Source organism: Nelumbo lutea, chromosome 2 (genome assembly GCF_056320005.1).
Source record: "Nelumbo lutea isolate HS-2025 chromosome 2, American lotus-T2T, whole genome shotgun sequence".
NCBI classification, from domain to species: domain Eukaryota; kingdom Viridiplantae; phylum Streptophyta; class Magnoliopsida; order Proteales; family Nelumbonaceae; genus Nelumbo; species Nelumbo lutea.
This window is the reverse complement of record NC_142685.1, coordinates 22,536,555-22,553,737: the sequence shown is the minus strand read 5'-3', so window position 1 is coordinate 22,553,737 and position 17,183 is coordinate 22,536,555. Positions and strand designations below refer to the sequence as shown.

The 17,183-nt window shown below is 38.0% G+C and overlaps 2 protein-coding genes and 1 long non-coding RNA gene across 18 annotated transcripts in view; 1 reads left to right on the top strand and 2 right to left on the bottom strand.

Moving 5' to 3' along the window:
- LOC148869156 (transcription initiation factor TFIID subunit 1-like) overlaps window positions 1-9,909 on the top strand; it is a 197,337-nt gene extending 187,428 nt beyond the window's left edge. For 13 of the 16 annotated variants that reach the window (XM_088973212.1, XM_088973208.1, XM_088973211.1 and 10 more), the window contains 6 exons: window positions 673-1,159; window positions 2,773-2,975; window positions 3,143-3,226; window positions 7,907-7,975; window positions 8,071-9,090; window positions 9,323-9,909. In XM_088973212.1, the coding sequence (XP_088829338.1) occupies window positions 673-1,159; window positions 2,773-2,975; window positions 3,143-3,226; window positions 7,907-7,975; window positions 8,071-9,090; window positions 9,323-9,673 (2,214 nt within the window). In that variant the 3' untranslated portion in view covers window positions 9,674-9,909. The remainder of the gene's footprint in view (window positions 1-672; window positions 1,160-2,772; window positions 2,976-3,142; window positions 3,227-7,906; window positions 7,976-8,070; window positions 9,091-9,322) is intronic. The other 3 variants (XM_088973213.1, XM_088973209.1, XM_088973206.1) reach the window with 1 other exon arrangement.
- A 1,274-nt stretch (window positions 9,910-11,183) lies between these two features.
- Window positions 11,184-12,299, bottom strand: LOC148869155 (uncharacterized). Its single transcript, XR_016108347.1, has 2 exons — window positions 12,223-12,299; window positions 11,184-12,069 (listed from the first exon to the last, which is right to left on the bottom strand). It is a non-coding gene; the product is annotated as an uncharacterized LOC148869155 (long non-coding RNA).
- A 1,380-nt stretch (window positions 12,300-13,679) lies between these two features.
- LOC148869154 (uncharacterized) lies at window positions 13,680-16,258 on the bottom strand. Its single transcript, XM_088974090.1, has 3 exons — window positions 15,681-16,258; window positions 14,667-14,758; window positions 13,680-14,243 (listed from the first exon to the last, which is right to left on the bottom strand). The coding sequence occupies exons 1-3, from the start codon at window positions 16,104-16,106 to the stop codon at window positions 13,844-13,846; spliced, it is 918 nt and encodes a 305-aa protein (XP_088830216.1). The 5' UTR covers window positions 16,107-16,258; the 3' UTR covers window positions 13,680-13,843.
- Between the last annotated feature and the right edge of the window lie 925 nt (window positions 16,259-17,183).

Below are 17,183 nucleotides of genomic sequence, written 5' to 3'. Positions count from 1 at the left end.
CAAATGGACCCTAAGACATATTTAGGTTATTCAAGACCTATTTAGAAACCTTATTGAGTTTATTTTTCATCATATGTAGGTTAAAGAGTCATTATATTTGGGTTAACTGACCTTTAATTCAAGCTTGATTATATTACACTGCAATGTAAATGTGGGAAATTCTGTTGTATGAAGCACACATTTGGTATAGGTGAATAGGAAATGGGGTAAAATCACTTCTCTCCCTATGCATGTGTGTGTACTAGCTTCCTAGGTTGATTTATTTGGTCCAAGTGTTTTATCTTTATTTTCTCCTTTTTATTGTGCTCTTCTGCTTTTGAATTTTTAGGAAATTCTCTTTGATCTCTTAGATCGGTGCATCTAGACTGATTCTAGGCAAACAAGAGAAAAAGGCTTGAATAAATGTTGAGGAAGTCTAACCGTTGGCTATCCTCTGTTTGGATTATATTTATATATTCTTAATTCATGTCAAATCGCTAAAACACCTTTAGAAAGGGTTAAACAGAAAATAATACATCTATATGCAAAGTACATCTAAATCTATGTATCCAGATCAGCTACATTTTCTTTAAATGATACATCTATATGCAAAGTAGCATCTCTAGCATTTCTAAGAAGATGTACCTTTTCTCTCTTCACTAACCCTAACCCCTTGATGTTCTAAATTTCTAGGTTCTCCTTAAGTTCAATGTTCCTGAAGAACAGATTGCAAAAAAAACAAGGTGGCATCGAATAGCTATGATACGCAAACTTTCAAGTGAGCAGGCTGCATCAGGGGTTAAGGTTGATCCAACAACCATCAGCAAGTATGCACGTGGACAGCGAATGTCATTTCTTCAATTTCAGCAGCAGACAAGAGAAAAATGCCAGGAAATTTGGGATCGCCAAATTCAGAGTCTTTCAGCTGCTGATGGTGATGAAAACGAGAGTGACTCTGAAGCAAATAGTGACCTGGATTCCTTTGCTGGTGACCTTGAAAATTTGCTGGATGCTGAAGAGTGTGAAGAAGGGGAGGAAAGTAATTATGAACCCAACCATGATAAAGAAGATGGTGTTAGAGGACTTAAAATGAGAAGACGCCCATCGCAGGCTCAGGCAGAGGAGGAAATTGAAGATGAAGCTGCAGAAGCAGCAGAGTTGTGTAGGATGCTCATGGATGGTATGGTTGATTTCAGTTCCTAATCACTCTCTAAAGATGACTTTAGAAATTTGTTTGCCAATTCATGAGAACATTTTGGTTGTGACACTGAATTTTGTGAAGAAAATGCAGCTGATAAATAAGCAGAAAATAACAAGAAAACAAATATTTACAATGAATTACACAATACTATTTAAGAGGATCTTTTCTATAACTATGTTTTTGCATTTTTGTTTTAACTGAATATTGAATTTGAAATAAAAATATGTAATCTTTTATTATTACATGTTATATGTATATATATTGAATTATTATATCAAGCAAGTGTTTATTTGATATTCGATACAGGGAAATGCTACTGCCAAAATAATGCCTTAGTAATGCCATGTGATTTGCATGTAAAACAACATTTTATATTAGAAGACTTAAACAGGTGAACTTCCTGTTGCATTAAACAAAACATGCTTTGGCAGTATCTTTTTCCTACAATTACCTATCAAAAAAAAATCTTTTTTCCTACATACATACATTACTTTGGTTTTTAATTTTACATAACTTATTTTAAGGTAAAATAATTATTTTTGAGAAAAGGTAAAGAATAGAATTTCATTAATCAAAATAACCATGTACAACTAGAGGCTGTACATTAGGAATATATACAAAACCCTAATACTGACATCCCTATACAGATATTCCCTGCCCGTTTACAAAGATTATCAAGACAAAATGTGAGCTATAGTTTCTTCCTTTAAGTAGTCTATTAGATGCCAGACATGAATGTAGCTTTCCAACTATCTTTTAAACCACTGAATCTACTGAATTGCTCTTTTGGAAGTTCCTAGCATTCCTCTCTCGCCAGTTGCCACAATACCCAGAACACAGATGTTGATACTATATCCCACACAGTTCTTCCTCTTTTGCTTAAACCTTTTCCCATCTCCAACCCCTCGAGATAAAGCAATTATGATTATTTAGAGAACGATTATTTTGGTATTTAAATAATTGAATTAGCTAGTAGATTGTGTAATTGAAGCCTTGTTAGTTTCTTTTATTATTTTTTTCCTCTTTGGTGGGGAGTGGAACAAGGCTCCAATGAGTTGTTTTGAGAGAAGAATAAGGAATTTTGGGGAGATGTGGATACAAATAATAGATGGTTAGGTCATGTGCATAGAAGACCACCTACAGAACCCATAAGGAAAAGCAATCAGTTACAAATCACTTATTCTATATTTCTACTATAAGGACAAGGGACTAATTCTACCCATGTTCTTTTTGGTCTACCCCTTGTCCTTCTAGCTCCTTCAAATTGTAACAGGTCACTTATTCTTACGAGTGCTGTTGATGGTTTTCCATGCACATAACCAAACCATCTTAGAAATTTCTATTAGTTTGCACATGTCAATTGAAATTTATATGCCAAATTGCTTGTAATTATGAATATATGCCAAATAGAATTGAGATTATTTTTGAAAAAAAAAAGTAAAGCATAAATGCCAAGTCAGTATTTAAGAACAGTATGGACATGTTTTTTTACCAATGGAATAACTACTTGATTAATGTTGACGTTAAGATAAATTATAGAAGAAATGGTCTTTGGAACACCATGATGAACAATTATGAAAAATCATTTGCAGATGATGAAGCTGAGCGAAGGAAGAAGAAAAAGACAAAAGCAACATGGCAAGAAGGAGGTTTGGGCTCTCAATTAGTTTTTACTTCTGAAAATGCAAATCAAACCAAAAAAAGTTGTGGGGCCAAGCAGATAATTCGTACAGTCCAATCTGATGGATCATTTATATCCAAGGAGAACATCATTCGTGGGCCAATGGAGGTAATAGTGAGTCACTCAGCCTCCTTGATGGACTTTATCCTCAATTGCTTCTCTATTCTGCTTGCGTCCTACTTGTTACATGCCTTGTTTCACAATATAGAGATCATACTTGGTTTTAGTGGATAAACCATCAAATAACATAACAAAATGTTTCTTCATTTTTCTGGATGAAGGTTGAAAAGATGAAATCAAAGAAAGGAAATGGGAAGAATGGTGTACTGAAAAGGAAAGCTAAAGTAGCAGGAGACGGAATTAAGGTGAGCTCATGACATCGCCTTCTATAGCTAGCCCCATCTTGGTGTTTTTATCTTTTTAGTCAGTTAATTCCAAACTATAAGGACACTAATCCAATTCAATATGTATGCAAATTTAATTGGTGTTGAGTTTTTGGCTGATAACATTTGTTTTTATTTACAAAGCATATTTAGAGAGTTATTGGCTCAAGGCCCATTAGTTTATGTTTAAATTTAGAGTGTTTACTTAGTTTTTACAAGTAGCTAAAAGTATACTTGTCTTTGTATTCAGTTTTATTTATGAGTATATAAGCTAATGAAAGGGGTGGCCAGGTCTAACTTTTGGCTTCTCCCCATTCTCTTCAACTTCCCTCCTCTTCTCTTCTTTGCACAAACCTTATTTTTCTTTCTTTCCTTCTTTCTTTCTTTCTCTCTTTCACAGATTTTATATCAAAACAGAACTTTTGCACTTTTCTACTTGGTATCAGAGCAAGTTTAGGTATTTTTTGAGTTGTTTCATCATGCAGCCCTAGATCGGATGGCTGCATGATGAGGTAAAGAGCTAATCGAGAACTTCAGGTAAGCCCGGTTTTTGGATTTTTTAGTGGATCTTCAATCCCTTGTAGCAAGTCTAGGGTTTATCTCGAAAATTAGGAAGAATTGGAGAAAGGGGAAGAATTTTAATTTAGTAGGACTCTAAATTTTGACCTAGGAAGTGACACTCTAGCTTTTTAGGGTTTCTAGATGTTTTCTAAAGAGGGTGGTTCAAGTCCCAATCTTTTTGGAGGCCTCTGGAGGGAGCGGTAGCCTCTTCTCTTCCTTCTCCTGCTCCCACGGAGAAGGGAATCTTTGGTGGGAGGGGTTTCTAGGGTACAAGTAAGGTGTTTGAGGTTTCTAAAGGAGATAAAACTTTCTTTTCATCTCAAGTTGGTCTCCTAATCTGTTGTAGGAGTTATGGAGGGTTGTGGAGTTGAAAATAAATCTGTAGGTGAAATAGAATTAGGTAGAGGTGTTGGTGACCTCTTTAGGGTTGGGACCATCACTACAATCAAGTTGGATGGTACAAACTACTTAGAATGGTCACAATCTACAAAGATGGCTATTGGAGCTTATGTAAAATTTGGGTTTGTCACTAGTGAGGGGAAGAAACCTAAGACTAACTACTCTCGGTGAGTATAGGAGAACTACATGGTGATGATCTGGGTGTGCAATTTCATGTTACGCCATATAAGTAAGAACTTTCTATGAGATAACATAGCTAAGGAGATTTAAGATGGAGTAGCAAAAACTTATCCACAGTGAGAATATTGCTAGAGCCTACCAGGTGATTGCTACTAGGCAGGGAGATAAGTTTGTTGTAATTTGTTTTTCATCCCTCAAAGCCTTATGGCAGGAGATAGATCATTTGGAGACTGTGGTTTGGGAAAGTAGCAAAGATGCAGCAACTTATCAGAAGTTGGTAAAGAAGAATAGAGTATTTAAGTTTCTAGCAGGACTTAACCCTGAATATGACATTGTACAACAACATATTCTTTCCCAAGATAGTGTAACTTGTATGCCTTTGTATCTGGAGAAGAGAGTAAGCGGAATGTGATGATGAGAAACCTAGGCCTTAAGTAGTTAGCTATGGTTAGCACAGTGAAGCCTAAGTTGAGTAGGGATAAGAGTGGACATGAACCGAAGAAGGACAAGAAGGACCTGATTTGTGACTACTGTAAGAAACCTAAACATACTAGAGATACTTGTTGGAAGATTTACCCACACCTTATACCGAGTTAGCACAAAAACAAGAAGGGAAATGTGAATATGAAAGTGACTAGTGATTTATTAGGACCACCTACCACAGCTTCTCTAAAGCCTGTTGCAGCAACTACATTGAGGGCCGAATTGGAGAGATATGGGTAGTTTTTGGGTCAGAGATATAGCCAGTTCCAACTCATTATTTGGTGGACAGCAAGGTGCAGATAGATCAGGAGGTAGTCATTCTACTTCGTTTGCACATACAAGTAGTTCACATGCCTCTGCAAATTACGCATCCACTACAGGTAAGGGGGAACCTCTCTAGATTATAAACTCATGAGCCTAAGAACATATGACCAATATAACCTCTCTAGATTATAAACTCTTGTTTCCTTTGATGGTTTAGTTCCTATTGATACTATTACCCCTACTCCTAACACCATTGCATATGACCTAGATCTCCCTATTGCACTCCAAAAAGGGAATAAGAAGCGTATTGCTCATTGCATCTCACACTATCTTTCCTCCCTTGACTCTGTGTCTATACCCAGGAGTATTAGTGAGGCTCTCTCCAAACCTGAGTGGAAGACAGCTATGTAGGAGGAAATGAAAGCATTGATTAAAAACCAGACATGGGAGATTATGGATTTACCTGATGGCAAAGAGACAGCTGGATATACATGGGTTTATACAGTGAAGTACAAGGTAGATGGAAGTATAGAAAGGTACAAGGAAGAGCGGGTTGTAAAAGGGTATACTCAAACTTATGGCATAGATTACTTGGAGACTTTTGCACTAGTGGCAAATGAGTTCAATCCGGATTCTCCCATCACTAGCAGCTACATACTCTTAGCCTCTCTTCCACCTTAATGTGAAGAATGCTTTTCTTAATGGACACTTGCAAGAGGAGGTGTACATGGATCTACCGGTTGGCTTTTACAGTGATGTGGCAAAAGGAAAAGTATGTTGATAAAGAAATCTTTATATGGTTTGAATCCATCACCCAGAGCTTGGTTTGACAGGTTTAGAAGTGATTTGGTTGTATTTGGCTATACTCAAACTCAATTTGATCATACTTTGTTTGTGAAAAGGAGGGGATGATTGGTGTCAGTACTAATAGTGCATGTGGATGACATTGTAGACACAAGAAATGATCTGAGTGAGATTAATACCTTGAAGAAGAACCTACACAAAGAGTTTGAGATTAAAAATCTTGGGGAATTGAGTATTTTTAGGGTATTGAGGTGGCAAGGTCCAAGCATGGGATTTTCATCTCACGGAGGAAGTATGATTTGGACTTACTACAAGAGCTAGGAAAGCTTGGGGCATGAATAGCCAATATACCTATTGATAAGAACCACAGGATAAATGCTTCAGAAGGTGAGCTAGTGAAGGATGTTAGAAGGTATCAAAGATTGGTGGGCCGGTTGCTATACTTATGTATGACATGGCCAGATATTTCTTATGCAGTGAGTGTGGTGAGTCAATACATGCATGCCCATTGACAGGACACTTTCCTATTTGAAGGGACACCCAGGTAGAGACATGTTGTTTGCTGACCATAGACATTTGAAGTTAAAGGCTTACACAGATGCTAATTAGGCAAGGTGCTTAGATGATAGGAGATCTATATCAGGAGTTTGCACTCTTGTTGGAGGTAATCTAGTGTCATGGAAGAGTAAGAAGCAATCAGTTGTAGCAAGGTCAAGTATGGAAGTTAAATATAGAGCCATGGCACATGGTGTTTCAGAGCTCCTCTAGGTCCGATACATGTTAGGGGAGATTGGAGTTGAGGCCAAAGAAACCATGATATTATAATGTGGCAATCAAGCAGCAATTAACATTGCCCATAACCCAGTTCAGCATGATAGGATGGAGCATATAGAAATGGATAGACACTTTATAAGGGAAAGGGTGACACCCGAAGAAGTGTGCTTACCCTATGTTGCATTTGACTTGCAGCTTGCTGACGTTCTTACAAAAGATGTTGCAAGAAACAAGCTGGAGCATGATCCACGCAAGTTGGGAATGTGTGACATCTATTCCCAACTTGAGGGAGAGTTGAGTTTCGGGCTGATAGCATTTGTTTTTGTTTATAAAGCGTAGTTAGAGAGTTATTGGGCCCAAGGCCCATTAGTTTATGTTTAAACTTAAGAGTGCTACTTAGTTTTTACAAGTAGCCGACTTACTAAGGGCATACTTGTCTTTGTATTCAGTTTTATTTATGAGTATGTAAGCTAATGAAAGGAGCAGACAGATCTAACTTTTGGCTTCTCCCCATTCTCTTCAACTTCTCTCCTCATCTCTTCTCTGCACAAATCTTATTTTCCTTTCTTTCTTTCTCTCTTTCACAGATTTTGTATCAAAACAGAATTTTTGCACGTATGCAACCAACACCAAAAACACCAGTTATGTTTTCTCCTGAATCCTGTGCACATAATTTTTAGTTCACTACTAAACTACTTCCATCTGTTTTATATCATCAGGTTTAAAGATGATAATTATGTTACATTTCATGAAAAGATGAAAAAATTAATGTTTGTAATAGTAATTTCATTGTTTCATCAAATTTGCAGGCAGAGAAAATATCAAGTAGCACAGATGCTATTGGCATCCAAATTTTGATTGTTTCTTAGGATCTACACTTTGTCTTCAGCTAACTGCTCTGGCAAAGTCATTGCCAATGCTTTTTGTCTGCAGAACATCACTCAAGGAAAATATAACAGCTTTTTTTTTTACATGAGTGTCAAGTCACAGGTTGAAGTAGTTTGTCTGGATATACTGTGTGAACTACATGACATGCATGCGCCCATGTATGAATGATGTACAAGCACATGCAAAAATATACCTTATAAATGTTGTAGAACTTGCTGTTAAGAAAATATTCAAGTTATAAGTTTCCCACATTTTATATCCAGGTTGTAAGATGTGGTCAGATTCCTCACATGTTAATTTTATATCCAGGTTATTAAGGAAAAGAAACATACAGCCAAACCAGTAAGAGAAAGTTTTGTATGCGGAGTATGTGGTCAGGTATGTGATTGAGGTGCATTCTTTTGCATTGCCATAAAATAATGAAGAATGGTTTTTAACTTACAATAGTGATTGTTTACCTTTTGATGTACCAGTCAGGGCACATGAGGACCAACAAGAACTGCCCTAGGTATGGAGAAGACTTGGAAATACAGGTTGATAACACAAGCCTGGAAAAAGTATCAGGAAAATCTACCATTCTTGATCCTTCTTCCCAGACCCAGCAAAAAGCATCAGTGAAGAAACTAAAACAAAAGACCGTGTCAAGGGTTGCTACTGTAGCAACCTTGGAAAATGCTGATAAATTGAGATTAAAAGCAAAATTCCCCTCACTGAAGCTCAAATGTGGTCCTGTTGACAAATCTTCTGAGAAAGCACTACCTGGGATTATGCAGAGTTCTGAGAAACCTTTCACTTCTGATGCTGAAACTGGGACTAAACTTATTACAAAGATAAGTAAGATAAAAATTTCCAACAAGATGAAAAATGAAGATATCCAGGTGGAACCTCAGAAGCCATCCATTGTGATACATCCACCAACAGAGGCAGATAGAGATCAACTTCGCAAGAAAATCATAATTAAGCAATCAAAGACAGTTGCTAATGTGGACCAGGTCAAACGGGAAGCTAGCTCTGGACTGGGTGAAGAACGTCGAAAGACAAAAAGGATGATTGAGTTGTCAAGTTTTGAGAAACATAGAGAGGAGAGAAAGCAAATGGCTGAAGAGGCATCAAGGAGAAAAGCTGCAGAAGAGAGAAGATTGTGGGAAGAGGAGGAAAAGAGGAGATATGCAGACAGGTTGAGAGAGGAGAAAACAAGGAAGCTTTATGAGAAAAAGAAGAAGATGCAGGAAGAACGAAGGTTAGCTGAGATTAGAAGACATGAAGAAGCCAGGCAAAGGGAGATCGAAGAACAGGAAAGACAGAAAGCAAAGAAGAAGAAAAAGAAGGAAAAAACAGAGATGAGGAATGAATATTTAGAGGAGCATAGATCAAGTAGAAGTGATCGAAGAATGCCAGAGAGGGACCGTGCTGCCAAGAGGTGGCCTGTGGTTGAGTTGGGGAGGTATGCCGCCGAATATGCCCCACAAACAAAGCATCGTAGAGGAGGGGAGGTAAACTTTCCTTTTCATCACTTATTCTAAGTTGTAGGAAATTGTATAAATGGTGAATCTAAAACTTAAACATGATTCTCTGCCTTTTGCACAACAATTTATGTCATGAACCCCAATTTTCATCAACTTCCCTGATTTCACATCCAAAAGATGTGAACAAATTATATCATTAACCCATCTATTATTACTGATATCTTGCAATATGCATCTGATAAGTTGTGCTTGCACACAGGTTGGGTTGGCAAACATCTTGGAGAGCATTGTAGAGGCCCTTAAAGGTCAAATTGATGTATCCTATCTGTTCCTAAAACCAGTATCCAAGAAAGAAGCTCCTGACTACCTTGACATCATCGAGAATCCAATGGATCTCTCCACCATTAGGGAGAAGGTGAGGAGGATGGAGTACAAGAAAAGGGATGACTTCAGGCATGATGTGTGGCAAATAAACTACAATGCTCATAAGTACAACGAGGGGCGCAATCCTGGTATTCCTCCTCTTGCAGATCAGCTCTTGGAACTCTGTGACTACTTGTTGGCTGAGAAGGATGCCCTCTTGACTGAAGCTGAAGCTGGTATTGCTTGAAAAGATAAGTGGTCATTCCTAATTCAAAGCGCACCCATGGGTTTGTGTAATTTTATTTATAAAGGTAATTTAAAATTCTCGTGTCGAAATGCTTTTTCTCTAAGTATATGTATTTATTTTGGTCTCTGTTTCCTTTTACTTTTCACTTTTCCACATCTCCATTCACTACCCGATTGGATGAGCCTTCTTATATAATATTAATATATTCTTCTATGAAATGTATATTACCAACTAAACATTGATTGGTGGGTGATGGATCTTCCCTAGATAATGTTGTCTACAAAATCAATCGGATCCTAAGGTTTAAACGTGGTAATGCATTGCCATGGCCCATGGGGCTGGCCGAATCCTTTATACAGTAATATGATTGATTAATGATTATGTTGTATGTTATGGGGGCTCTCACGTTATAGGTTGGTTAAATACCTGATTACACCATGTCACTGATAAGGGTGCTCATGACTGTATGAGTGTCGCTTGGAGCCCCTATTTGGCTTCGGCATTACATTTGTGCGACTTAATTGAAGGTTCTAAACTTACAAATGAAAGGATAGAGCGCCAGTGCAGTGCTGAAAGATTTAACAAATTCGAATGATACGTGACCTATGAAGTCGCATGGGTAGGTATCAAGGTTCAAAATGTCAATATGTCCGATACGTCGCTACCGGCATATCGGGCAGTATTGATTGTTTTTTTTTTTAGTTTTTTTTAAATCCAGTTCAGAGGGTCGGTTAAGATCCATCCATTCCTTGAACCGGTCAAAACTTCAATACACCCTCTGTAGGGGTGTATCGGAAAACTCTCAATACGATACATATCGGCCGATATAGGCTGATACATGTCGCTTTTCTAAACTTTGGTTGGTATGATTCAATTTGGGCTAATATTTAACAGATTATCCATTTCAACTGAAGTATTGAACTCAGCCTTAATCCCAACTCAACGCATTTAACTTAGATTCTCATTAATATTGTTTCCCTCGACTTAATATTTAAGGGCATGTGGTTTTGGTCCCACTTGTCGGATTATCAACAGATTAATTCTAAATTTTAGCAGTTATAAGATCCACATGAGAATTTATTTCAGTTCTTCCGAAGCTATAAACAACCCCCTGAGGCTTGATCCATGGGAGCATGTCACTTTACCACCTGAATTAACAAAAAGCTTCAATGTATGCTATTATTTATCGGAAATGTTCTCAATATACAATGAGATATGCCTGTGAGACCAGTGTGAAGAGCAGACCCCAATTCCTAACTTTCTTGTGTATCGAATAACTTTCTACGTTAGCCTTCCATTCAGAAAATTGACGAAAAGTATCATATGCACGTATATGTGGCCTTCTGAAATTTGTGAACACCCACATTACCCTTTTAAACATCTTTCCGTTGGCTTCATTAGAGTAAACCAACCCCATGATACAAACATCAACAAACAAAAAACTATAGACAAAACAACTGACACCTAAAGAAATAGAGACAGAAACCAAAGAAAAAGAAAACAACAGAGAAAGAAAAAGAAAGCCTGAATCATAATATTAGAGACTAACAGTTCTTCAATCAGAACACAACATCAAAAGAAAGTGTAGCCACAATCCAGAGCACAAATTTTGAAAAACTGTTGTTCAGGAAATGGAGATGTAAACGGGGTTAGGCATTTGGGCAATAGCAGATGCGCCAACAAATCCACTTGAACTTGAAGTGGGATCACAATCATCAAAACCTTCTTTTTCACTTTCAAGTAAGAATTGCTTCAAGACCAACCATCCCATGCCAGGACGATGACAATGAAAAGCAGCACAACCCTGAGAAACTAAAACAGATGGAAAAAAAAAAAAACCCAACCAAGGGGTACAAGTGGCCTTGACCTAGTGCTTATCCTCAGCGGAATAACTCAAATTCAATGCACGAGGATGTTCTATAGCGTGTGATGCCCATGGGAAAACATTGGAGGTGAAAGCATATTTCATTGGTAATACTACCATCAACGTCGCGGAAGCTTGGGTTGCTTGGAAAGCCTATAAAGTGGTTTTGAATTAAATGGATCATCCAATTTTAATCAAAGGGGATTCTTTTCTTGTCATTTCGTGCGTCAAGTTGAAGACTGATGTGCCATGGAGACTAAGGAGTAAGGACCAACGTGGAAGAATGCTGGAAGGTTCGTGAGCTGCTGAGTCGCAAAATGGTGTATCATCACATTCACCGAGAAGCTAACCAAGCTGTGGACAGGGCGGTGAGAGAAGCTCCTTCTTATCTGGATTCTCCTCTTTCCTTTTGTAATGATAATTTTCGCTGGTCTTTAGCTGCTATTTGTTGGAGAGATTTGTGGGGCCGAGCTACCCCGTATTGTGTAGTTCCTCCCGGCTTTACCAAAAAATGGCATTCATGAGGAGCAAACTGGTAATCAAGAGATGGGTTTAGTAAACTGAGAGCTTGTTCGTGTAGCAAAATCCAATTATGAATGCTAAGTAGGATACGGAGAATAAGAAATAGAGGGAATTGGATCTGGCCTCTGGGGAGTAGTTTTCAACACCATTGTCAAGGTTATACCTGACTTTGGTTCGAATTGTTGAAGGTGCCAAGAGATCTTTGAACCTGAAGAGGGAGATCATGTAGTGAGTATCAAGGATTTAGAAATTAATTGAGCATTTGACAAAGTCTTTTCACATGGTCGTTTGGTTTTTCGAAGCTCCGTGAATTAAATTTTGGTCTTTCATGAAAGACAAAAAGTCAGAAAGACGTATGCCCTAAAAAGCTCATGAAAAGTCTAAAATGAAAACTTCAAATGAAGTTTTGTCTTTCTGAACTTAAAATATTTCATTTAATAGCTTAAAATCATTGTAGATTAGGATACTTATCAAACAGTCAAGATATTTAAAGATTCTAAAATCTTATTACATCTTTTGACTATCTAAGACCGGCACCTTAAGATTTTTCTCGACTTCTAGGACTTGAATGAGAGCCTCTTCCAAGAGGAAGAAGCCAAACCAAGAATGAGTCAGATTGGGACGGAGAGAAGGTGTAGGAGACATCATTGACTGTCACAATAATGAGTAATGTGGCCGGTGTGGGTAAAAACAGAATTTCTCGAAGAGGACACGAGAGCCTGAGTCAGTGTTGATCCGTAAGTGTTTCTTCTCTGAAGAAGAGAGAGATGGGGCCACAATGAAGAGGAAAAAGGATATCTCCTCCCAACCGCCACATGTGCCAAACTTGGTGGTAATATGGTCATTTTCTATGCCAGTTGTGAAAGTTTGGGGGGAATTGAAAATTTACCTGGTTGAGGTAGTGAAGGATACCTACATGGTTTATGAGGGTTTTCAGAGTTTACCCCTTTTTTTCTTCTGCTTCATGGAGATATACAACGGAAGGTAACCCATCGGCTCATCCCCTTAACACCCAACTCTGTGATTCCATGTCCGTCTCTTCTACAACGAGTCAGAGATCATACCAACTGAGCCACAATGAGTTGGTATGCTTACCCTTTTAAATTGTTGCAGTTATAAGAACCACATGAAATATTTATTTCAGTAACCCATGTTTATAAATGCTGAAGCTGTAGTTGTTTGCCCTAGAAATAAATTCCCTGTTGGCATTTAGGTACGTTCCGAGTGCAGCTAAGCTGTGTTTGTTGCAGAAATGCCTTTCTGTACATAAAAAGAAAAAAAAAAAAAAAAGCATTTCAGTAACCCATGTTTATAAATGCTGAAGCTGTAGTTGTTTGCCCTAGAAATAAATTCCCTGTTGGCATTTAGGTACGTTCCGAGTGCAGCTAAGCTGTGTTTGTTGCAGAAATGCCTTTCTGTACATAAAAAGAAAAAAAAAAAAAAAAGCATTTCAGTAACCCATGTTTATAAATGCTGAAGCTGTAGTTGTTTGCCCTAGAAATAAATTCCCTGTTGGCATTTAGGTACGTTCCGAGTGCAGCTAAGCTGTGTTTGTTGCAGAAATGCCTTTCTGTACATAAAAAGAAAAAAAAAAAAAAAGCAGGTCCCGACTCCAGAATATAATAGCTTCAAAGCAGTTAGAATCAATTCCCAGAATTCCAATTTTACTGTGTTGACATTTTAGTCTTCTTTAGGGTCTTCATTTAACTTTGCATTAATATCTTAACATTTATTTTGCATTCAAAATCACAAGGGTCGATGGGCTCATAAAAAATGAGCAAAGACTAGCTTTCTCGTTCCTCCAAAGCTAGAAAAGACGTGAACCACTGTTTCCATGGAGCATCTTCTTGTTGTTCAATCCATGACAGAAAAGTACTGTCCAACAAACAGAATACGTTCACATAGAGGAGTTGGTATCTCACTGGAACAAAGCGGAAGTTAGCAACCTGTAGGAGTGGCCACACTCCTCCCTCCAAAACCAAGGCCGGAAGGAAATCCCTCTTCACATCTTCCTTCACCTCAGCAACGCTCTTGCCAGTCGAGAAACCCATATAAGTGAAAAACACAAACAAGTCCAAGGGTCCAAAAATTATTGCATCCAGTGCAACTTTTGTGGCAACAGACCGCCCTGATTTTGATTGTAGATGAAGTCTCATCCTGATGAATCTGTCCAAACCCTCATACCTAAAAGAAATGCAAACAAAAACAATGAAAAAGAATGCCTTTTGAGCAGATGTTCTTTCTTCTGATTATTATATGTAATGAGCTATAAAACGATTATATTCTGAGGCAATCTACTTATCAGACAAGCACTGTATTTTTCATTCTAGATGTTTTCCTTGTGACAATGTTACGTGGATAGTCTATATTCCATGATTGTCGTTATTTTTATGCTTCAAATGGGTGAGAAAATAGGATGATTTGTTGAAGATTCATATAATAGAAAAGGGGCACATACAGCCCAAAGAAGTACTTCTCCATTATTTAGAAACTTGATATTAAAGGAGCTTCCCTAGTTACAAACACTATGGGTCATTGCTTCAGAATTGCATTTTGAATGAATGTATGGAAAAGGTAAAAAAGAAAGGGCAAAAGGTAGACACTAACCAGAAATGGCCAATTGGTCCAACAAATCCAAACCCAAACATGCTTGTGATTACTACTCTTCTCCAGTTGATTTTGAATTCTTCGTCTGCATCCTGCTTATAAAGCAAATATTATAACAAGATGCAAGCCACCAACGTTGGAGGCATGTATACCAAAGCAAATGCACAACCTAAAACCAGAGAAAATTTAATGCTAATGCTTTTCCAGCAGTTCTTGGGCATTTTTGTGTTGGCAGAAACAAACATGGCTAAAATTACGGGAAAAAAACTGCTACACCTGGATTTCAACTGGGAAAAGGGGGGTTTGATATCCCCTGCCTTACCACTCGGCCATGCCATCAAACAATACATCATAGGTGGAAATGTTTCTTTTTGGGAAGATTATTGAACCTTTCCTTGATAGAATCCAGTTCATTCCCTTTCATTGATTGTATTGTACAGTATGTTTTCTCTTCTATTCAACTCTAGAAACCAATGCCCCCTAATAGGTAATTAGGTAGTCTAGATCAGTTTATCCATGCAGATGTATGAGGCAAAAGACGCATTCTCTCTGTGTGTCAGTTCTAAGACAGATAATCACACATAACTCCAGTCAGAAATAGATTCAAGAACTAGATGCAAGAATATGCACCTTGAATATCCACACTGTCAAGAGTCACTAATCTTACTCGTAGAAAAGAATATCACCACAATTAGAAGAAACACTGGTTCCATTGTTCAATATTTAAGCTGCAGGTCAGATACAAGATATCAGGCACTAAACCTTGACAACTTGACAGGATCAATTTCATTCCAACAGAGCAGTTCTTTATGGCTAATGAAGAAAATGAAAACAACTAGCTCTCGTCTAAGGACTCGAAAACAAAATTAGTATTATATAAAGGCATCTCGATTAGCGAAATAATGACAGGAACCCATTACCTAAAACCATGAACTACAGCCAATACAATAAAGTGATAAACCCCAAATTAAATGAAAACGGGAATAATTCTAAGGTCCGATTGGAGGTACTTACAGAGTTCTGACGATATTTTTCCTTTGCAGAGTGAGTGACCGTCGTGGCGGCAACGTCTCCAACTCCCCACAGGAATCCCGAGCTGACGATCTGGGTCTTCACTGGATGAACAGCCAAGCATTTCTGGTACCATTTCCATAACCTCGACATCATATGCAACTCGCAAGACGAATGAATTTGAGCATTTAATACATTTATATACAGAGAGAGAAGAAAAATGAAGATATGGGGCAGAATGATCCTGGGTTTATTGAATGAAAGATGCAGAGAGAAAGTTGGTGTCCATGGCGCCCTCTTTATGATCTCGGCTTGACGCGAGGTCTGGTTACCGACTATTCTCCCCAACCCCATCATGTATATCCTATTGAGTATACTAGAGTTACAATGAGGATTGAGGAGGACCATTGCTGCACTCATCATCTCCATTGACGTCTGCAAACAGGGTCGGGAAGATGGGTTTGCTGCACGGTCCGTCCAGTGAAGGAATTACATGCAAAGTGCAAACCCACCTGGCCCACACACGGCACTCACCCACGTCTGAAGTGTCACCCACGTCCAGTGTATAATTATAATAATCCAACTTTCCATATAGAAACAATATATAAAAGCAATTAGAAGTAATTTAAAATTATATAAAATTGTTTCTAGATACAAATGGGTTTATTTTTTTAATTTTTTGATGACTAGATATAAATGGGTTGGTGGGCATATGATGCCCCCCATTAGCGCAAGGATAGTGGTATAGTGCAAATTGGGCGGGTCTAACTCGAGTCCGGGCTGGGCTTGGTTCAAAACTTCAAGTTTTTTTAGACCCGAGTCTAACCCTTAGGTAGGCCAAACCTGATCCGAGCCTGGTCCGGCCCTATCTCAACCTGAGCTTAGTCTGACACTCTGACTGTATGCATTTATAGATGGGTTCGATTATAATGTGAGAAAGGCATTATACCAGAAAACTTACTACCTATCAACCGGTAAGGTAAAATTAGTAATCAATCATGGGTTAAATATATACATATATATTGAAAACTAACAAGGGGATAGATAGGGTTGGATTTCAGATCATGACCCAACCCATTTTCACCCTTAGTCCTTTGGAAGGTGTGATACTTCATAACCAATCTATCTATCTGTTTCTCTTATGTATGCTTTATATTGGGTGTATCATATCGTATCTTTTGGGTTCCGATATATTTATTTTCAGGTATTTTAGGACTCCACTCTTTTTCAATAAAAAAAATACATTTTTAATTCCTCAAAAACTAAATTTTGAAAAAAAAAATAAACTAAAAAATATATATATTTCCGTGTGTTTAAGCTTTGATATGCCTGTCGATACACAGAGCTTTGGGTTTCACTCTCCAAATAAATGACTGAATCGTAACAGCCAGAGACCATTTTTTTTTTCCAAACTCCTTGATGAGTAGCCATGGGGGGTCTTTGAGAAACTAACTCTATCTTCCTTGCCAAGTGATAAGCTGACTTCACAAAGTACTCCCCTGTATC

What these genes read in the sequence shown, in the direction of transcription:
- LOC148869154 (XM_088974090.1), bottom strand. Translation starts at nt 16,106, where the DNA reads ATGGAGATGATGAGTGCAGCAATGGTCCTCCTCAATCCTCATTGTAAC. An exon ending in AAAAATATCGTCAGAACTCT is followed by an intron (nt 14,759 to 15,680) that starts GTAAGTACCTCC and finishes CTTTATAAGCAG; the next exon opens with GATGCAGACGAAGAATTCAA. An exon ending in GGACCAATTGGCCATTTCTG is followed by an intron (nt 14,244 to 14,666) that starts GTTAGTGTCTAC and finishes CATTTCTTTTAG; the next exon opens with GTATGAGGGTTTGGACAGAT.